This window comes from Asterias amurensis, chromosome 6, assembly GCF_032118995.1.
Source record: "Asterias amurensis chromosome 6, ASM3211899v1".
Lineage (NCBI taxonomy): Eukaryota > Metazoa > Echinodermata > Asteroidea > Forcipulatida > Asteriidae > Asterias > Asterias amurensis.
Genome location: NC_092653.1, coordinates 13,967,284 through 13,990,434, shown reverse-complemented (window position 1 = coordinate 13,990,434; position 23,151 = coordinate 13,967,284). Strand labels below are relative to the sequence as shown.

The 23,151-nt window shown below is 41.9% G+C and overlaps 3 protein-coding genes across 3 annotated transcripts in view; 1 reads left to right on the top strand and 2 right to left on the bottom strand.

Annotated features, from left to right (window-relative positions):
- Positions 1-3,426, top strand: part of LOC139938812 (uncharacterized) — a 44,783-nt gene extending 41,357 nt beyond the window's left edge. Inside the window, exon 29 of the mRNA XM_071934450.1 lies at positions 98-3,426. Within this exon, the coding sequence (XP_071790551.1) occupies positions 98-207 (110 nt within the window). The 3' untranslated portion in view covers positions 208-3,426. The remainder of the gene's footprint in view (positions 1-97) is intronic.
- A 209-nt stretch (positions 3,427-3,635) lies between these two features.
- On the bottom strand, positions 3,636-9,315 carry LOC139938889 (cocaine esterase-like). The gene is made up of 2 exons (XM_071934538.1): positions 7,706-9,315; positions 3,636-4,185 (listed from the first exon to the last, which is right to left on the bottom strand). Exons 1-2 carry the CDS (start codon positions 9,208-9,210, stop codon positions 3,636-3,638), a joined length of 2,055 nt encoding a protein of 684 aa, XP_071790639.1. The 5' UTR covers positions 9,211-9,315.
- Positions 9,316-12,953: 3,638 nt separating this feature from the next.
- Positions 12,954-18,475, bottom strand: LOC139938829 (acetylcholinesterase-like). The gene is made up of 2 exons (XM_071934469.1): positions 16,930-18,475; positions 12,954-13,432 (listed from the first exon to the last, which is right to left on the bottom strand). Exons 1-2 carry the CDS (start codon positions 18,432-18,434, stop codon positions 13,144-13,146), a joined length of 1,794 nt encoding a protein of 597 aa, XP_071790570.1. The 5' UTR covers positions 18,435-18,475; the 3' UTR covers positions 12,954-13,143.
- Between the last annotated feature and the right edge of the window lie 4,676 nt (positions 18,476-23,151).

The following is a 23,151-nucleotide window of genomic DNA, read 5'->3' as shown; positions in this document are numbered from 1 at the left end:
ATTTTGAATCAAATATATATAAATATACCACTGGAAACAAGGATTTCTTAATGTTCTAAAGTGCGTATATCTTCATTGTTCTTTGTTTGACCTACAGATACCAATACTGCACGTACTTCGGATGCCTCATCACCCAGTCATCTGCCAGCCCAACACAGCATACTTCTCGCCCTGTGTACACTAACATTCATCTTAAGTCCATCGTAATGAAGGACCATCAACTACAAATGGAACTGAACATTTTTTATACTCCATACATTCAAATTGTTTTTATTTTAGCTCTCACTTCCTAAAAAATGAACTCCGGAGAATGGTGTGTGTGTGTGTGTGGTTAAATTTGTCTCTTACGCAGGCCGTTTACCGTTACGGCTGTTTTCCAATTTGTTGAACCTTTTGTTAAACTAAAAGCGTACTCCCACTGCTGGCGTAAAGGGCGTAAACAGCCAACTTCGGTCCCAACAACGCATGTGTGCACATAGGGTTCTATACTATAGACTGTACTTCTGGTTGGCTACATTTGCACCGAAAACGGCCCCAAGCGACCACTTTACCGAAGAAAATTTATTCTTAGCCAAGTCGCAACTCTCTGATTCAGACCAGAATTTGTCCGTAAGATGTTGGTACGAATGGCCTTAAATACACCTAGGTTGGCACATAAAATAAAACACATTTCCTACATAAGAAAGGTACTAAGAGCAAATTTGTGCCAACCCAGTTGTAGGCCTATATTTGTGAGACAGAAGGCTGCGAATATAAAATGTTGGTCAGAGACTTTTTAAACAAAAAAAAATTTTCTTATATATTTTAAATTGTTGTTTTAGGCAGTATGTTTGTTGTATTTACACAGGTTATCTTAGCATAGGTCAATGCAAAGACTGTACATGTATTACACTAAAATCCCCCTCCCTCCTTCCGCCCATTCATTCGATTTTTAATATAATGGGTGCGTTCGTTTAGCTTCCCTGGGTCTACCCCGCGGTGCTCACTCGGGTGAGCCCCTGACAAGAGCTAAACGAACAACCACTCACTGCTCTCGTAGTGACGTCATGCACCTGGGGCCAGCCCCCAAATAACCCACTCCACAAGCAGGGCACTGGGGGTTGTAACCCGGGTGAGCCCCTGGAATGCCGTCAAGCTATTCGAACACACCGGGGCAGTCCAGGGTCGACCCAGGAAAGCTAAACGAACGCACCCATTATTCACCTTGAGATAATTTCCGTTTAAGAAGATAGAGGGCGCTGTGGTATTGCCCCATCCCATACAGAGCCGTATATTTAGGTTGCGTTCGTTTAGCTTCCCTGGGTCGAACGTGTGCAGATAATTACCCACGTTCGTCCTGAAAAATATAACCACCACACACCGGGGTCGACCCAGGGAAGCTAAACGAACGCACCTTTAGAGAGTTGCGACATAGAGGGATCAGTTTCGTTTGGTCACGTGTGATAACTGGACGCCATGTTGTCTCCAAATGCAGCACAACCCAATGGGCCGACTAGTCTTGCACCCTGTGTTCTGCCATGTGTTTTGGGGACACGACATTGCTTCTCAATGGCAAGTTGTCGAAACTCTCGCAACATACCGCTCTGATGCCGTACCCTGCACTTAGGTTAAACAGACAGTACTTAACAATATATGTTTGTGTATATATATATATCTTGTTTTAATATTTCCAATCAAAGATATTTCGTTTGTAACAGTATTCGATAGAAAAGTTTACCCAGTTACCACATCTAATCATATACTGTATAATATACGTTTTAACTTTAATTATCTGAGAAATTTTATGTTGATGTTGTTTACTTTGTGCGTTTTTTGTTTAGCAATTTTGTTTTGTTATTGATTTGGTATAATTTCAAGGTTTGAGTATAAAATTAAAGAATAAACATATTGTGATCACTTAATAACCACTTCTTAAGTTTTACATTGTACAAATTTTCTGATCAAACTATTTTATATTATTAATTACATTGTATTATGTCACTCCCTTAAACCACAGTATTAATTAAGTTTAGAACAATGTTATTATCGCAGGGCATTTAGCAGGTAAAAAGAAGGGAGACCACTGCGAGTATGAAACTCTTGCAGTGACGTCATTTTACAAAATGCACGCATAAATTTGCATGCGCGTTGCCAAAAATGTGCACTGCTCACGAAAAGGCACACCTGGAATCTTACCGCCAAAATTGCGCAAGCAATGAGCAAGTTCGATCAAGAATTATATCGTACTGTGATCGATAGCAAGACAGTTAACGACGGCTGGACAAGTCTAGTCGACTAATAAAGACAAGCGAATCGAGGCATTTCTCGTCGGCTTGTGTTGACATGATATGGCTATTAGAGCCGTCAGTCACACTTTATACGTCATGTAGTAAACATAAACCCTTTTTTAATACACAGCTTCGGCTTTGGAATTCGGCTTCAGGCTCCGTTCTCTCGTCTGAAGCCTTGAGCACGTACGCAGAGCACACGCAGGCCAAACTAGCTGGAGTCGAATCTTGAGCCGATGCCTTGGCTTCGAAAGGGACCATAGGTCGTTATCCTGCACGCCATCTTAGAGGTAAAGCCCGGTTCATACTTCCTGCGAATGCGAATGCGAAGCAAATTTGACGTGAACTTGACGTCACAACTATACTTTCGCAGCGATATTCGCAAGTGAGTTGAACGGAGATGGCAAACTGCAGCGAATATTCGTTGCGATTCTTATGATGTCAACATTCGCTCCGTATTCGCATTCGCAGAAAGTATGAACCGGGCTTTAAGCGAAAAAACGGAAATGCACCGATTTGTACGCGCAGCCGCGCATTATTGCCCAAAATGAGCAGCCTCGTTTTGACCTCTAGGCTAGGACACTCTCTCAAACTGACGTCATGTGCATAAAAAGATATAATTGGTAGCTTTACTTACGGCTACGACTGTTGCTATAGTAAAAGGGTGTATGCTTAAACACTTGAATACGTAGAAGTGTAGCAGTAGCTGTTGCCGCTAGTTCAGACATGGCCTATTATTCTAGTCCTCGATCGAACTGTGCCAAATTAAACGGCCCTGCCGAATTCTGCGCTTATCGCGCTCATGATTCCCCGCTTATCCGTGCAGGCGCCGAATTTCTGCGTAGAATGCCTAGTAACGTGGAGTACATACGCGCAGCAGCCAAAATTCGCCGCGAACCCGTGAAATACGCTTGCTGTAAGCACAGAATTCCCTGCTTTCGTAAGCACCGATTCTGTGCTTACGATAAGAACAGCCATGAAATTGGGCCCAGTAGATGGCTCAAGATTTATTGTGGGGTGACGTCAGGGGAGTTGGCTTAATATACATTACTATCAAATAGCTATTGGTGTTTTATTAAAGGTTTTTAAATACAATGAACTGTAAGAAATTATGCCTTCAGAGAAATATATTTTAATTAAATAAAAAAATAAAAATGTATAGTCTTGTTTTGTCTACGGTGTTGTTTCTGTGCGGAAACAAACCCGTTTGTTTGTTTATTTTGTTGGTTTTGTTGAAACTTCCTTTTATGTTGCCTTTTTGCATTTTGCTGTCGAAGTCACACCTTTACAGATACCTACAAACAAACCCTAAGTAATTAGCAATTAAAAAATGTATATCAGATACAATTATAAAAGATTGAACTCTTCTCAAATTTTAGAGTCATCTTCAAAGCCTTCGTTTACTTTGACCGCCAAACGTTTCTCGTCTTCGTCAGAAGAGTTCATTTTAGGAACGTCTTCCTTTGACGCTGTCTGGGCTCCCTTGAACTTATACCCGAACACTGCACCAAATGAAAGCACTAAAACTACCAATAAGGCGACAATGGCGAAGAGAAGAAGTTCTATAAGTGTCTCTGCTCCACCTATGGTCAGCTTGAAACCCAAACTTTCTCCAAAGATGAATTCGTCACAGTCTAGTTGGTCCGGACCGGCTCCCTCTATGACGCCGCTCTCCTCGTATGATGAAGAATAGCTGCTCTCGCCCTCACCGGGCAGATTTATACAAGATAAGATCGCCTGAAACCTAAGAGACGGGATGTAGCTTGTCCAGAAGGAAACCTTGTCCCGTCTGTAGCTCTCGCCGACGGTACTGTTCGTCGAGCCGATGAGGAGGTACGTCTCGGAGTCGCCGTACTGCGGCCAGTATGTCAGGCCGTCACCTGAAGACGCTGTCTGGTCGGGATCCACGTTCGGATCACTACATGATGAGAAAAAAGGAAACAAACCGAGAAACGATTTTAGAACTCTAAAAACAAATGAACAGTAAAGTTTGAAATCGTAATCGGTTTGCGGTAACACTATGTGGGTGCTACTCTATGGCCCTTTTCGAAACTAAGGCTTTGGCTTCGGATTCGGCTTCAGACTCCGTTCTCTCATCTGAAGCCCCAAGCACGTACTCACAAAGCACGCGCAATATGTCGACAACAATGTGAAGTTGCGGATGCTTAATTTGGTCGATTTGCACCGTCAAAACACAATTTTCATCAGAGTCACTAAAAGTCCAAGATTCCTTGTAGCCTGCATTCCGATTTGTTAACCCAAAATGGCTGATTCAATGACTTCTAACTCAAAAATGATCTTGCAAAAACAAAACAAAATTGAGTGGTCAGATTCTGCATGAGATCGATACCACAGAGCATCCATCAACCCCTTTGCCAATGTCGTTGCGGCTTCGCGTTACGCGCCCGCATGTGTAGCCTTGCTCAAGGCAGTCGAATTATTCACTCCGAAAAAAGACCGCCGCTGTATAAAACCCACCCGTATTCACTGTGCGTAACATCGCACGACACGATGCCCCCGTACACTATCCGCATGCGGAGGCCGTAAGGCCGACAGCCTTGTAGGGTCTGTGTTGAAGCCACTGACCTCATTACTATAGAAGAGTTCCCGCGGTCAGCTCATTACCATAATGCCCGCGAAAGACGAGACATGTTTTTGCCACACACGAGCATGATAGGGTCCAAAGGTCGTGATAAGGGAATTGCGTGATTGGACGTCAAAATGAATAATTCTTTTGCCTCACATCCTGTGTTGTCTGATAGGTCTGACGAAAGATATACATATTCATGTAATGCATACTAGCATATCCGAGAGCCCCCCCAATTTCGTCCACTAGTGGAAATTTTTCAATACAACACATTAAACCCGGAAGTTACAGACCCAACAAGGCTGTCGGCCTAGCGGCCTCCGCATGCGGTTAGTGGTACGAGTGCGATGACTTGTGTGAACAGTATTCGTACGATGTGACAGTGTGTATACGGGTGGGTCATGCGGTGTGATCGCAAACACCATGCACAGGGTATACGGGTGGGTTTACAGCGGCGTCTTTTCGGAGCGAATAATGCGACTGCCTTGTCGGCCTGGCGGCCTCCGCATGCGGTTAGTGGTACGAGTGCGATGACTTGTGTGAACAGTATTCGTACGATGTGACAGTGTGTATACGGGTGGGTCATGCGGTGTGATCGCACACACCATGCACAGGGTATACGGCTGGGTTTACAGCGGCGTCTTTTCGGAGCGAATAATGCGACTGCCTTGAGCAAGGGTACCGCATGTGTGGTAAAGTGCACTCACCAAAGTGCACTGTGAGGAATTCAGGTCACGGTGTGCACTTTCTGTACAAAATGGACATCGTAAAGCTCGGCTGGGTTCTTGCTTTAAGATGCAAAAAGCGTAACAAGTCACGTATCATTGGTTCTAATAAAATACTTTGCCTAGATTTGTTTGCCCGTCGAAAATGGGGCCGGTTATACGGTAAAATTAACAAAGCGCCAGAACGAAAAATCCTAGTGGAAAAAAAACACAAAATTATCATAGGCTTGTTGCTTTAAGAGCGAATTGTATTGATAAATGTGTTACGTGTGGGTAAAAATGTCTACTTGTACCTTTTGTATAGTTAAATGCAGGGTGTACTTTTGGTAATGATTGTCAAAGACCAGTATCCCCTCTTGGTGTATTCCAAGATATGCATCAAATAACAAACATGTGAAAACTTCGGCTCATCTGGTCATCGAATTAACAAGAAAAAATGAAAGAAATATATGCATAATTGTTGCATAGAGTTGTTTGCTTTCCAATACCCGATAAGGGCTACGAGCCCTTTTCGGATTCAAATTTGGGGGCGAACAAAATATATTTTTCTAAAACTACACTACAAAGGGTGTGTTGCTAATAATTTTACCAAGTACGTGGTCATTAACTTGTGGATTAGTTGCCCAAAGAACATCCTCTCTTGAAAGATTTTTAAACTATGCATGGTGGAGATAAAATGTTTTAGTAAAAGCTTGCGGTAACGCCATGTCATACAGACAATTTTTGTAGTATTGAGATATTCTGATTTTGAAAATAACCAGTTAAGTGTAGCAACTTCACCGTTGCTGTTAATAATAAAATGCTTTTAGGTGTCTGCAACGGAATAAAGACTCTCTGACAATGAAAGTATTTTACATCCCATAAATAACCTCACAATTGTGGCCGACTACAAATTTTTTGAAGTAGGCTACCGTCAGAGGTTCAAAATGCTTTTTTTTTTCGCACTTATAAACTTATTCCGGAAACCTCGAGCTCAAAAGGATTTTCGTGTTTTTTAAGCATTACAGCGATCTTGCTAAAGCTGCATCACAGCGCTTTAAAGGCAGTGGACATATTGGTAATTACTCAAAATAATTATTAGCATGAAACCTTTCTTGGTGACGAGTAACGGGGAGAGGTTGATGGTATAAAACATTGTGAGAAACGGCACCCTGTGAAGTGCCATAGTTTTCGAGAAAGAAGTAATTTTCCACGAATTTGATTTCGAGACCTCAGGTTTAGAACTTGAGGTCCGGAAATCAACCATCTAAACGCACACACCTTCGTGTGACAATGGTGTTTTTCTTTCATTATTATCTCGCAATGTCGATGACCGATTGAGCTCAAATTCTCACAGGTTTGTTATTTTATGCATATGTTAAGATACACCAACTGTGAAGGCTAGTCTTTGGCAATTACCAAAAGTGTCCACTGCCTTTAAGGCATTAGACATATTTGGTAATATTATCAATGAGCAGTATTCTCACCTGGTTCATCCCAACGTCTGCACAAACCTGTGAAAAATTGGGCTCAATTTGTTATTGAACTATTTCTTTCCGCCAGAAGTTCCACCATCTAGTTTTTAAGGAACACATATCAGAACAATTACCCGTGATCTGATGGGCAGGGAACCAATAGTGATAATTTGTTACTCAAAATGTTTAAATACTTCAGGACTGAAATCCTTTTTAAGCACCTGAATGCAAAGAAATTTGTGAACTAGTTAAAAACATTATTACATTGTACCAAGAATAATGTCTTTACTATTAGTGTTTTGTAATAAAGACCTCCACGGAAAGCAGTGCTGGGCGCTGATCGGAGTTTACCCTCATTTAAAGCCATTGGACCCTTTCGGTAAACAGTATTTTCCAAGGCCCGCACTCCGTGTATCACAACTTCTATATCAAATAACAAACCTGTGAAAATTTAGGCTCAATCGGTCATCGGAGTCGGGAGAAAACAACGGAAAAACCCACCCTTGTTTCCGCGCGTTTCGCCGTGTCATGACATGTGTTTTAAACAAAATCCGTAATTCTCGTTAACGAGAATTTATAGATTTTTTTCTGAATCGAAAGGGTCCAATGGCTTTAAGATGACGCAGCTGATAAAATAAATAACTACTTTTTTTTAAATGTCACTCTTCTTACCCGCTCTTAGCGAAGTTGGACCAGTACGTGATTACTCGGTCGCTCAGCGCCCGTTCATCGTCCGTGAAGAGCGACCCGAGACCCGAGCCGTTAAAAGGCAATCCGAACAGGTACGATAGCTCTTCACTGTGTGGGACGAGGTCGTCAAGATTCGGCCAACGCGTGTTAGCAGCACTGCGGTGATCAAAGACGCTAACATGGATTGACGATGCATTGGGTAAAGCTTCAAGCGCACCCGGTAGAAATGCGAGGAAGTTGAAGTCCAGAAACAGCTCCGTTAGAGCTTTCATTCGTGCCAGGTTCGCGTCCTCTATTGACCGATCAAGGTACTCGTAATTTATAGCCACAGTCGAGATGCTACCGAAATATTTAAGAAAGTCCTCCCACTCGCTCTCAGTGATCCCATTTTCTGCGGGATTGGTTTGAATCTGCAGGAATCTGTTGATAACTTCCAAGCCGGTAGAGCCGTCGCCGGAGGTATGCAGGACCATAATATCATGTTGCAGATTCAAATAGCCTGTAGATGGGGATAGGATGATCCCGTCGAAAACAGGAGTAAATATTTGTGATGTAGATGTATCCGAAACACGAAGCGCAGCGGCCAGGAGGTCTTCCATGCTAATCCCGCGGAGGCAGACCACCAGTTCTTCGCTTGTCGAGGTGGAAGAGCAACCGACGTCGGCTGCAATCTCTCGGGCTTTTTCATTTAATTGTTCAGCTTTTCCATAGGAGAATTCAGGACTGTAGAAGCCGCTGTGGACCGCACAGCGTTGGAACAACGGGCGACTTTCATTGAAGTAGAGATGCGAGGAGGCAGACGCTCCACCGGCAGACTGACCGATGAGTGTCACACGGGACGGGTCGCCCCCGAACCCCGCGATGTTCTCGTGAACCCACTTCAGGGCGAGCTGTTGATCCAGTAACCCATAGTTTCCCGGTGAGCTGTCGTCGTTTGTGCACAGGAACCCGAAGACGTTCAACCGGTAGTTGATGGTGACCACCACGACCTGTCCACGGGCGGCCAGAGCGGACGCGTCGTAACCACTTCCCTGTCCATTCTCGAAACTCCCCCCGTGGATCCACAACATCACCGCCGCGCTACCCTCGCTAACGTTAGACGGGGAGAAAACATTCAGCGTCAGGCAGTCCTCAGCCACGACAAGAGACTCTTCCGGTATCTGTACGACGTACTCCGGGTAAAACGTAGCCACGTCCGCAATTCGCTGTGGACATGACGGACCGTAACTGCTCGCATTGAACACGCCGTCCCACGGAGCTTTGGCGACCGGTGCCTTAAACCTCAACTGTCCCACAGGGGGTTCAGCGTACGGTATACCTTTATAAACGTAATAACCATTCACAGATTGTCCATCGTCATACTCCAAATGCAATCCGCGAACAAGGCCCGTTGAAGTGTTTACGACAGGATTACACGAACTTGACGAAAACATCGTCACCATAAAAACAGCCCAGAAAACGAAGCTGGTGTGCCTCAAAGTGTCCATTTTTATTTGTCAATTCCGCGAGCGTACTAAACTTGAACGACGGCGACGGACAAACGCAAGACTGAAACTACAACAATCGGAATTCAGTTAATATCTCAAATTTCAGTTTACTATCGTTGGGTAGTCAATCGCATCAAAATATGTCAATGCATTAAAAGTGCGTTCAGTTCTGATACCCGTATTTCGATTCTGTTTAGTATTTTTACCTTTGTGCGTGCTGAGCCCATAGAGCTCCACGGAAAGTAAGCAGCCCATCTTCGGGTCAGTACACATGATGTGGTTTTATTTTTTTAAGGGCTCTCCTTTAGACATTGCAAAACAAACAAATAATTTTTTTCAGTAATTTCACATTTATGAGACAACCTCTCGGCAAAGACAATCAGTTACAGACGGTGTTTGTTTTTTTTACAATTCTATACCAACACTTGATTTATGACCTGTTTTTCAAACAATTTTTTTTTACAAGCACTTGAAACTTCAATGTTGGACACAAACAAAAAGAAGAGGAGTTTTTGGTTAACGATATGCAAATCCGTCCATGCAGGTCAAAGTTAGGAATTTCTCGCCAAAGGGAAAGGCACTTTACGCAGTAGGTCATGACATCACAAGTGCCTTTACCTATATCAAGGATCTATGTTTAGAATGGTGGAACTTATTAAGTAGGTGCGTTCGTTTAGCTTCCCTGGGTCGACCCCGGTGTGTGGCGGTTTGTTTTTCCAGGACGAACGTGGGTAATTATCTGCACACGTTCGTCCTGGAAAAATAAAACGCCACACACCGGGGTCGACCCGGGGAAGCTAATCGAACGCACCCTATGTCGCTATTCTCCGGGAGGCATCTTTTTGTTTACACCGCTGCTGAGCAGGGGTTGATACAGTACCTGTAACACTGCCAATTCCTGTCTTGAGATGAGACTATACGTTATAAACAAAACCGTTATGCGCAGCTCCTCCATCGGAGGACTATTTGAAAAAGGTTGCAACGTAGTCTCCTTAATGCTACTCTCACACTTGAGCGAATATTCTTGCGATATGAATATTTGAAATTCGCGACGAATTCGCCCAAAAGTTACGATTTGATAGTGGATATATGTTCTCGGTCGTCCTTAAACCTCTCCTTACCAACATCTTACGCATATTTACGCACTCTTTACCAACAGTACCAATGGCTTACGACAATCGATGGCGAATAACCGTCTTCACAATATTCGCTGAAATTTTAGGAAGCGCTTCGTAGTGCTGTTCTCACCGAGTGGCGTTCGTTCTTGCGAACATGAATAATTATTATTTTGAATATTTGAAACGTCCAAAATGGCGGTGGGCTGTTGAATATTTAATCTCGGTGAATGTTGCGAAGTTTGAGCGATTGTTATATATTTCCCTTCGTAAGCACATTCGCTAGCATATACTAGTGTGAGAGTACCATAACACAAGACAGGAATTGCTAGTCTAACAGTAAACCCCTCATCACTGCGGTTAGCCGGAAGAGTGTATTATCGAAGGCGTGTCTAGAACAATGGTTGTGGTAGTGGCTAAGGCTGAATTTGCCGAAATTGCCCAATGTTATACGTGGGTCCCTGTAGGCAACGGCCGTAGCCGTAGCCCGAAGTCGCTTGATACACCTGACCAAACCCGCTTTGGCAGCAGGCCCTGTTGTATGCATTTGTATTCGCCATCTTCGTCACTTCCCTGATTTTATAGGGATTGTATAATTTGGTAATAGCGGAACCAACTGTCTGGTTCAATTTATAGTTTTAGATGCCATAAAACTAACTTGTGAAGTTTCCAGTTCAAAACGTGGTAGCGTTTGAGAGTTAATTTCACTGAAAATCTGACGCGGTAATGTCCACGTAGGAAGAATATTCTGCAATTATTAGAATACACATTCTGATAAACGTTACTGCCAGTAACGCGTCTCGAGTTCAAATTTGTTGGGATAAAAAGTGATATTGTTTTCATTAACCGCATGTACTTCGAAGTGAAAAATGATGTCCAAAATGTAAATAAAAGCTGAATTCTTACAGAGGAAGTTTTTATTACCATTAGAGTTATTACCAAACCGTATACAATACCTATTCAATTGTGTACACAAGATCCACAAATAAATGGACTTTTCTTTGGGGGGGTGGACGGAACCCAACAAGCCTATTTCAAAAAGGTTGCAGCGTAGTCTCCTACACAAGACAGGAATTGCCAGTGTAACAGTATACGACACCCCTTATCACTGCGGTTTAAACAAAATTATTATCCGGGAGAGTGTACCAATTTAAGATGGTAGGCACACTCTAAAAACTAAAGACTGAATCCAACGCTTGCATGAGTTCGGTGAGTGACTACACTTTGAAAGTGTTGAATCCAGCATTTTATATGTTAAATCCAGCATTTTAAAGTATTCGTTCAACAATTTAAGTGCCACTTTAACGTTTAAAAAGCTGATCCGACAATTCGAAGGAATTTGTTTGAGAAATGTTGAGTTAACACTTATATTGTTAAATTTACCCTTTTTGCGTTGGGTCAAAACAATTAAATGCTAGATTTGAGAAACACAACACTGGATCCAACACTGTCAAAGTGTAGTCACACACCGAACTCGTGCAAGTGTTGGATTCGAATCTTTAGTATTTTTTTAGTGCAAGTGAACACAGTAGGCCCGGTTGCTGGGTTTTGGTAAAATTTATCCTGACACCAAAACCTAAACAGCGTATACTCTGATGATGGTGTTCGCCATAATTTTTATTATTATCTAAAGTGACTCGAGATTTAAAAACTTCGTAAAGTAAACAACGAACTTCATACACTCTCTTTTTCTCCCTTTGACATGATGATAAGAATCAAAGGTGACGAAAGTCTCGACGTTTCAATCATTGTTCTATATTTGTCTTCAGGTGCCTGACTGCTGATTCAAAAGTTTTTTGGGTTACGGTTAGCGCGATGACAAACTTATGAACTTCAAGAAACGTTTTAAAGGCAGTGGACACTATTGGTAACTACTCAAAATAATTATTAGCCTAAAACCTTTCTTGGTGACGAGTAATGGGGAGAGGTTGATGGTATAGCAAAAATGTGAGAAACGGCTCCCTCTGAAGTGCCATAGTTTTCGAGAAAGAGAGTAATTTTCCACGAACTTGATTTCGAGACCTCAGAATTAGAACTTGGGTCTCGAAATCAACCATCGAAACGCACCCACAACTTCGTGTGGCAAGGGTGTTTTTTCTTTCAATAATATCTCGCAACTTCGACGACCGATTGAGTGAACATTTTCACAGGTTTGTTATTTTATGCATCTGTTGAGATACACCTAGTGAGAAGACTAGTCTTGGACAGTTACCAATGGTGTCCAATGTCTTTAATGAAATAGTTTGCTGTTTTCAAGAATAAAAGTGCAAAGGCCTCTACTGTCTAAAAGCATTCCATGCATACAGACACTGCTGCAAGCTTTTCTTAGGTTAAGAATACACAGGTATGACTACTCTCTGACCTTACACTAATAACCTGTTGACAGTGTACTGCCTTAGGATATCGCTGCTTCCTGACAATAGATTTAGAGCATGGTTGAGTTGATCTTATTTGCCGAGTTGTTTGGCTGTGTGTTTATGTTTATAGGCATATCTAGGTTACCCGAACCGTCAAAATAAAGGGATGTTGATCGCAGCACTACCTGAGAACACAGTTCCGACATTCATAACAAAAACAAACCACTTTCAATTCGATTCAATATCGAATCGATTGATGTTTATTCCATACTTGCAAAGTGATATTATTACAGATTTTTAAACCGATAAGAGCATCAAGAAGCCTACAGGCATTTTGTAATTCGGATGTGTAGGCAGGCCCCCTATAGTAACCCGTGTTAAAAAAAAGTATACGGGCTTCACCACCCCTGTATACAACTTCTAGTGAAAACTATAGGATGTCGGTTAATAAACATCCCTTTTCAACTTGCCCTGTTCTCTTCAAAAAGCTGCGACATAAGTGCGAACAAGTCTTGCATTCCATATGTGACTTCTAACAATGTTTTTGGAGTTGTTGGGCGTAAGATCGCCTCTAACCTAAGGGACGGTATGTAGCTTGTCCAGAAGGAAAACTTGTCCCGTCTGTAGCTCTCACCGACGGTACTGTTCGTCGAGCCGATGAGGAGGTACGTCTCGGAGTCGCCGTACTGCGGCCAGTATGTCAGGCCGTCACCTGAAGACGCTGTATGGTCGGGATGCACGTTCGGATCACTACATGATGAGAAAAAAAGGGAAACAAACCGAGAAACGATTTTAGAACTCTAAAAACAAATGAACAGTAAAGTTTGAAATCGTATTCGGTTTGCGGTAACACTATGTGTGTGCTACTCCATGGCCCTTTTCGAAACTACGGCTTCGGCTTTGGATTCGGCTTCAGACTCCGTTCTCTCATCTGAAGCCCCGAGCACGTACTCACAAAGCACACGCAATAGTCGAAAACAATGTGCAGTTGCAGGATGCTTAATTTGGTCGATTTGCACCGTCAAAACACAATTTTCATCAGAGTCACTAAAAGTCCAAAATTCCTTGTAGCCTGCATTCCGATTTGATAACTCAAGATGGCTGATTCAATAACTTCCAACTCAAAAAATGATCTTGCAAAAACAAAACAAAATTGAGTAGCCAGATTCTGCATGAGATCGTACCACAGAGCATCCACAACCCCTTTGCCAATGTCGTTGCGGCTTCGCGTTACGCGCCCGCATGTGTGACAAAGTGCACTCACCATTTTGCTGCTTGGTTCCTTTTCCCCCAAGCCCCCCCCCCCTCCATTTGGAAAGTCCTGCATCCGCCCCTGGAGACTGAAGATTGTAAGCGACATGTTATATGTTTTCAGAGGTTTCAGTGTTGATTCAGTATAAACTGCCCTGAATGGTTCTCCTGAAAGTTTTGACTTCTTTATCTTTATTCACGGGTCACTTTACATGAAGAATTACATGAATAATAACTATTTATTAGCTCCCGATTCATATAAGGAATAGCAATAGCAGTCTAATACGAATAGGGAACCCATTAAAGTCACCTGGAAATAGAATTTTTTTCTTTCAAACATAAGAGTATATGCTTACGAACAATAAAACAATTTTTTTAGTAATTGTTTGTCACGATTTATATGTTTAAAAAATATATAAAGTTGTTTGGGGGGCTGACTCCGCCTACCCCTTTTGTGACGTCATTCAAGGCAGACTTTGCCTGCAATGCGTATAGTAAACACACGTGCAAAGTACATGTACGTCCAAGTCGTGAATTGGTACATTTCAAAAAGTGTTTTTCTGCATTCAGCAGCAATACACCTGGTCGGCATTGCCGGGAAAAAAAAAAAATGTGTTTACTCTACGCATTACAGGCAAAGTCTGCCTCGATTGACGTCACGAACAGCGCCCTCTCGGGTCGGGGTCTACTCTTAAATTTGTAAATAACATAAGAACTGATTTTTTAAAACTTAGTTAACCGTTTTTTCACATTCAACTCATCAAAACACATATATTAGTGACAAAAGCTTTATTTTGAAAAAATACCACTTCCAGGTGACTTTAATAACAATTTTAAAAAGAAAACGACTCCTTCATCTGCTATGTGAGGGATTCAGGTCACGGTGTGCACTTTCTGTACAAAATGGAACTCATAAAGCTCGGCTGGGTTTTTGCTTTAAGATGCAAAAAGCGTAACAAGTCACGTATCATTGGTTCTAATAAAATACTTTGCCTAGACTTGTTTGCCCGTCAAAAATGGGGCCGGTTAAACGGTAAATTAACAAAGCGTCAGAACGAACAATCCTAGTGGAAAAAACACAACATTATTATAGGCTTGTTGCTTTAAAAGGGAATTGTATTGATAAATGTGTTACGTGTGGGTAAAAATTTCTACTATTTCCGTTGTATAATTAAATGCAGGGTGTACTTTTGGTAATAATTGTCAAAGACCAGTATCCTCACTTGGTGTATTCCAAGATATGCATCAAATAACAAACATGTGAAAACTTCGGCTCACTTGGTCATCGAATTAACAAGAAAAAAAATGAAAGAAATATATGCATAACTGTTGCATAGAGTTGTGTGCTTTCCAATACCCGATAAGGGCTGCGAGCCCTTTTCGGATTAAAATTTGGGGGTGAACAAAATATATTTTTCTAAAACTACACTACAAAGGGTGTGTTTCTAACACTTTTACCAAGTACATGGTCACTAACTTGTGGATTAGTTGCCAAAAGAACATCCTTTTCTTGAAGGATTTTCAAACTATGCATGTGGAGATAAAATGTTTTAGTAAAAGCTTGCGGTAACGCCATGTCATACAGAAAATCTTTGTAGTGTTGAGATATTCTGACTTTGAAAAAAAACAGTTAAGTGTAGCAACTTCACCGTTGCTGTTAATAATAATATGCTTTTAGGTGTCTGCAACGGAATAAAGACCCTCTGACAATGAAATTATTTTACATCCCATAAATAACCTCACAATTGTGGCCGACTACAAATTTTTTGAAGTAGGCTACCGTCAGAAGTTCAAAATGCTTCTTTTTTTTTCGCACTTATAAACTTATTCCGGAAACCTCGAGCTCAAAAGGAATTTCGTGTTTTTTAAGCATTACAGCGATCTTGCTAAATGTGCATCACAGCGCTTTAAAGGCAGTGGACATATTGGTAATTACTCAAAATAATTATTAGCATGAAACCTTTCTTGGTGACGAGTAACGGGGAGAGGTTGATGGTATAAAACATTGTGAGAATCGGCATCCTGTGAAGTGCCATAGTTTTCGAGAAAGAAGTAATTTTCCACGAATTTGATTTCGAAACCTTAGGTTTAGAACTTGAGGTCCGGAAATCAACCATCTAAACGCACACACCTTCGTGTGACAATAGTGTTTTTCTTTCATTATTATCTCGCAATGTCGATGACCGATTGAGCTCAAATTCTCACAGGTTTGTTATTTTATGCATATGTTAAGATACACCAACTGTGAAGGCTAGTCTTTGGCAATTACCAAAAGTGTCCACTGCCTTTATGGCATTAGACATCTTTGGTAATATTATCAATGAGCAGTATTCTCACCTGGTTCATCCCAACGTCTGCACAAACCTGTGAAAAATTGGGCTCAATTTGTTATTGAATTATTTCTTTCCGCCAGAAGTTCCACCATCTAGTTTTTAAGGAACACATATCAGAACAATTACCCGTGATCTGATGGGCAGGGAACCAAAAGTGATAATTTTTTACTCAAAATGTTTAAATACTTCAGGACTGAAGCCCTTTTTAAGCACCTGAATGCAAAGAAATTTGTGAAACTAGTTAAAAAACATTACATAGTACCAAGAATAATGTCTTTACTATTAGTGTTTTGTAATAAAGGCCTCCATGGAAAGCAGTGCTCGGCGCTGATCGAAGTTTACCCTCATTTAAAGCCATTGGACCCTTTCGGTAAACAGTATTTTCCAAGGCCCGCACTCCGTGTATCACAACTTCTATATCAAATAACAAACCTGTGAAAATTTAGGCTCAATCGGTCATCGGAGTCGGGAGAAAACAACGGAAAAACCCACCCTTGTTTCCGCGCGTTTCGCCGTGTCATTACATGTGTTTTAAAAAAAATCCGTAATTCTCGTTAACGAGAATTTATAGACTTTTTTCTGAATCGAAAGGGTCCAATGGCTTTAAGATGACGCAGCTGATGAAATAAATAACTACTTTTTTTTAAATGTCACTCTTCTTACCCGCTCTTAGCGAAGTTGGACCAGTACGTGATTACTCGGTCGCTCAGCGCCCGTTCATCGTCCGTGAAGAGCGACCCGAGACCCGAGCCGTTAAAAGGCAATCCGAACAGGTACGATAGCTCTTCACTGTGTGGGACGAGGTCGTCAAGATTTGGCCACCGCGTGTTAGCAGCACTGCGGTGATCAAAGACGCTAACATGGATTGACGATGCATTGGGTAAAGCTTCAAGCGCACCCGGTAGAAATGCGAGGAAGTTGAAGTCCAGATACAGCTCCGTTAGAGCTTTCATTCGTGCCAGGTTCGCGTCCTCTATTGACCGATCAAGGTACTCGTAATTTATAGCCACAGTCGAGATTCTACCGAAATATTTAAGAAAGTCCTCCCACTCGCTCTCAGTGATCCCATTTTCTGCGGGATTGGTTTGAGTCTGCAGGAATCTGTTGATAACTTCCAAGCCGGTAGAGCCGTCGCCGGAGGTATGCAGGACCATGATATCATGTTGCAGATTCAAATAGCCTGTAGATGGGGATAGGATGATCCCGTCGAAAACAGGAGTAAATATTTGTGATGTAGATGTATCCGAAACACGAAGCGCAGCGGCCAGGAGGTCTTCCATGCTAATCCCACGGAGGCAGACCACCAGTTCTTCGCTTGTCGAGGTGGAAGAGCAACCGACGTCGGCTGCAATCTCTCGGGCTTTTTCATTTAATCGTTCAGCTTTTCCATAGGAGAATTTAGGACTGTAGAAGCCGCTGTGGACCGCACAGCGTTGGAACAACGGGCGACTTTCATTGAAGTAGAGATGCGAGGAGGCAGACGCTCCACCGGCAGACTGACCGATGAGTGTCACACGGGACGGGTCGCCCCCGAACCCCGCGATGTTCTCGTGAACCCACTTCAGGGCGAGCTGTTGATCCAGTAACCCATAGTTTCCCGGTGAGCTGTCGTCGTTTGTGCACAGGAACCCGAAGACGTTCAACCGGTAGTTGATGGTGACCACCACGACCTGTCCACGGGCGGCCAGAGCGGACGCGTCGTAACCACTTCCCTGTCCATTCTCGAAACTCCCCCCGTGGATCCACAACATCACCGCCGCGCTACCCTCGCTACCGTTAGACGGGGAGAAAACATTCAGCGTCAGGCAGTCCTCAGCCACGACAAGAGACTCTTCCGGTATCTGTACGACGTACTCCGGGTAAAACGTAGCCACGTCCGCAATTCGCTGTGGACATGACGGCCCGTAACTGCTCGCATTGAACACGCCGTCCCACGGAACTTTGGCGACCGGTGCCTTAAACCTCAACTGTCCCACAGGGGGTTCAGCGTACGGTATACCTTTATAAACGTAATAACCATTCACAGTTTGTCCATCGTCATACTCCAAATGCAATCCGCGAACAAGGCCCGTTGAAGTGTTTACGACAGGATTACACGAACTTGACGAAAACATCGTCACCATAAAAACAGCCCAGAAAACGAAGCTGGTGTGCCTCAAAGTGTCCATTTTTATTTGTCAATTCCGCGAGCGTACTAAACTTGAACGACGGCGACGGACAAACGCAAGACTGAAACTACAACAATCGGAATTCAGTTAATATCTCAAATTTCAGTTTACTATCGTTGGGTAGTCAATCGCATCAAAATATGTCAATGCATTAAAAGTGCGTTCAGTTCTGATACCCGTATTTCGATTCTGTTTAGTATTTTTACCTTTGTGCGTGCTGAGCCCATAGAGCTCCACGGAAAGTAAGCAGCCCATCTTCGGGTCAGTACACATGATGTGGTTTCTTTTTTTTAAGGGCTCTCCTTTAGACATTGCAAAACAAACAAATAATTTTTTTCAGTAATTTCACATTTATGAGACAACCTCTCGGCAAAGACAATCAGTTACAGACGGTGTTTGTTTTTTTTACAATTCTATACCAACACTTGATTTATGACCTGATTTTTCAAACAATTTTTTTTTACAAGCACTGGAAACTTCAATGTTGGACACAAACAAAAAGAAGAGGAGTTTTTGGTTAACGATATGCAAATCCGTCCATGCAGGTCAAAGTTAGGAATTTCTCGCCAAAGGGAAAGGCACTTTACGCAGCAGGTCATGACATCACAAGTGCCTTTACCTATATCAAGGATCTATGTTTAGAATGGTGGAACTTATAAAGTAGGTGCGTTCGTTTAGCTTCCCTGGGTCGACCCCGGTGTGTGGCGGTTTGTTTTTCCAGGACGAACGTGGGTAATTATCTGCACACGTTCGTCCTGGAAAAATAAAACGCCACACACCGGGGTCGACCCGGGGAAGCTAATCGAACGCACCCTATGTCGCTATTCTCCGGGAGGCATCTTTTTGTTTACACCGCTGCTGAGCAGGGGTTGATACAGTACCTGTAACACTGCCAATTCCTGTCTTGAGATGAGACTATACGTTATAAACAAAACCGTTATGCGCAGCTCCTCCATCGGAGGACTATTTAACAAAGGTTGCAACGTAGTCTCCTTAATGCTACTCTCACACTTGAGCGAATATTCTTGCGATATGAATATTATTTGAAATTCGCGACGAATTCGCCCAAAAGTTACGATTTGATAGTGGATATATGTTCTCGGTCGTCCTTAAAACTTCTCCTTACCAACATCTTACGCATATTTACGCACGCTTTACCAACAGTACCAATGGCTTACGAAAATCGATGGCTAATAACCGTCTTCACAACATTCGCTGAAATTTTATGAAGTGCTTCGTATTGCTGTTCTCACCGAGTGGCGCATGTTCTTGCGAAGATGAATATTTGAATTTCGCGTTCAAACGTCCAAAATGGCGGTGGGCTAGTGAATATTTAATGTCGGTGAATGTTGCGAAGTTTGAGCGATTTTTATATATTTCCGTTCGTAAGTACATTCGCTAGCATATTCTCCCTATGAGAGTAGCATAACACAAGACAGGAATTGCTAGTCTAACAGTAAACCCCTCATCACTGCGGTTATCCGGAAGAGTGTATTATCGAAGGCGTGTCTAGAACAATGGTTGTGGTAGTGGCTAAGGCTGAATTTGCCGAAATTGCCCAATGTTATACGTGGGTCCCTGTAGGCAACGGCCGTAGCCGTAGCCCGAAGTCGCTTGATACACCTGACCAAACCCGCTTTGGCAGCAGGCCCTGTTGTATGCATTTGTATTCGCCATCTTCGTCACTTCCCTGATTTTATAGGGATTGTATAATTTGGTAATAGCGGAACCAACTGTCTGGTTCAATTTATAGTTTTAGATGCCATAAAACTAACTTGTGAAGTTTCCAGTTCAAAACGTGGTAGCGTTTGAGAGTTAATTTCGCTGAAAATCTGACGCGGTAATGTCCACGTAGGAAGAATATTCTGCAATTATTAGAATACACATTCTGATAAACGTTACTGCCAGTAACACGTCTCGAGTTCAAATTTGTTGGGATAAAAAGTGATATTTTTTTCCTTGATCGCATGTACTTCGAAGTGAAAAATGATGTCCAAATGTAAATAAAAGCTGAATTCTTACAGAGGAAGTTTTAGTAACCATTAGAGCCTTTACCAAACCGTATACAAAACCTATTCATTTGTGTACACAAGATCCACAAATCAATGGACTTTTCTTTGGGAGGGTGGACGGAACCCAACAAGCCTATTTCAAAAAGGTTACAACGTAGTCTCCTATGCACAAGACAGGAATTGCCAGTGTAACAGTATACAACACCCCTCATCACTGCGGTTTAAAGACAGTGGACACTATTGGTAATTGTCAAAGACCAGTCTTCTCACTTGGTGTATCTCAACATCAGCATAAAATAACAAACCTGTGAAAATTTGAGCTCGATCGGTTGTCGGAGTTGCGAGATAACTATCAAAGAAAAAAACACCCTTGTCACACGAAGTTGTGTGCTTTCAGATGCTTGATTTCGAGACCTCAAGTTCTAAACTTGAGGTCTCGAAATCAAATTCGTGGAAAATTACTTCATTCTCCAAAACTAGGTCACTTCAGAGGGAGCTGTTTCTCACAATGTTTTATACCATCAACCTCTCCCCATTACTCGTTACCAAGTAAGGTTTTATGCCAATAATTATTTTGAGTAATTACCAATAGTGTCCACTGCCTTTAAACAAAATTATTATCCGGGAGAGTGTACCAATTTAAGTTGGTAGGCACACTCTAAAAACTAAAGAGTTGAATCCAACACTTGCATGAGTTCGGTGAGTGACTACACTTTGAAAATGTTGAATCCAGCATTTTATATGTTAAATCCAGCATTTTAAAGTATTCGACTGTTAAAAAGCTGATCCAACAATTCCAAGGAATTTGTTTGAGAAATGTTGAATAAACACTTAAATTGTTGAATTAACCCTTTTTGCGTTGGATCAAAAAAATTAAATGCTTAACAAACACAACACTGGATCCAACACTTTCAAAGTGTAGTCACGCACCGAACTCATGCAAGTGTTGGATTCGATTCTTTAGTTTTTTGAGTGCAAGTGAACACCAGTAGGCCCTGTTGCTCATGTTGCTGGGTTTTTGGTAAAATTTGTCCTGACACCAAAACCAAACAGCGTGTACTCTGCTGATGATGGTGTTCGCCATATTATTATTATCTAAAGTGACTCAAGATTTAAAAACTTCGTAACGTTCAAAAAGTGATAAACGAACTTCGTACACTCTCTTTTTCTCTCTTTGAAAGGTTGATAAGAACCAAAGGTGACAAAAGTCTCGACGTTTCAATCATTGTTCTATATTTTGTCATCAGGAGAATGCCTGACTGCTGATTCAAAAGTTTTTTTGGTTACGGTTAGCGCGATGACAAGCTTATGAACTTCAAGAAACATTTTAAAGGCAGTGGACACTTTTGGTATTTACTCAAAATAATGATTAGCCTAAAACCTTTCTTGGTGACGAGTAATGGGGAGAGGTTGATGGTACAACAAAAATGTGAGAAACGGCTCCCTCTGAAGTGCCATAGTTTTCGAGAAAGAGAGTAATTTTCCACGAACTTGATTTCGAGACCTCAGAATTAGAACTTGGGTCTCGAAATCAACCATCGAAACGCACCCACAACTTCGTGTGGCAAGGGTGTTTTTTCTTTCAATAATATCTCGCAACTTCGACGACCGATTGAGTGAACATTTTCACAGGTTTGTTTTTTATGCATCTGTTGAGATACACCTAGTGAGAAGACTAGTCTTGGACAACTACCAATGGTGTCCAATGTCTTTAATGAAATAGTTTGCTGTTTTCAAGAATAAAAGTGCAAAGGCCTCTACTGTCTAAAAGCATTCCATGCATACAGACACTGCTGCTAGCTTTTCTTAGGTTAAGAATACACAGGTATGACTACTCTCTGACCTTACACTAATAACCTGTTGACAGTGTACTGCCTTAGGATATCGCTGCTTCCTGACAATAGATTTAGAGCATGGTTGAGTTGATCTTATTTGCCGAGTTGTTTGGCTGTGTGTTTATGTTTATAGGCATATCTAGGTTACCCGAACCGTCAAAATAAAGGGATGTTGATCGCAGCACTACCTGAGAACACAGTTCCGACATTCATAACAAAAAAAAACCACTTTCAATTCGATTCAATATCGAATCGATTGATGTTTAATCCATACTTGCAAAGTGATATTATTACAGATTTTTAAACCGATAAGAGCATCAAGAAGCCTACAGGCATTTTGTGATTCGGATGTGTATGCAGGCCCCCCTAGTAACCCGTGTTAAAAAAATGATACAGGCTTCACCAGCCCCGTGTACAATTTCTTGTGAAAACTATAGGATGTCGGTTAGTAAACACCCCTTTTCAACTTGCCCTGTTCTCTTCTAAAAACTGCGAAATAAATGCGTAAAAGTCTTCCTTTCCAGATGTGAATAATAACAATCTTTTGGGAATTGTTGAGCGTGTTATTTTAACTACATTTAAAAAAAGTTGAAATAAGTACACACTGATGGCAGTAGGCCTACATCATGAGCTATGAAACGCACATTTAATTACTAGGACCGGTTGGCTACTTTAAATAAGCTTAAGGGCAGTGGACACTATTTGGTAATTACTCAAAATAATAATTAGCACGAAACCTTACCTGGTAACGAATAATGGGGAAAGGTTGGTAATATAAAACATTGTGAAAAACGGCTCCCTCTGAAGTGGAGTAGTTTTCAAGAAAGAAGTAATTTTCCACGAATTTGATTTCGAGACCTCAGATTTAGA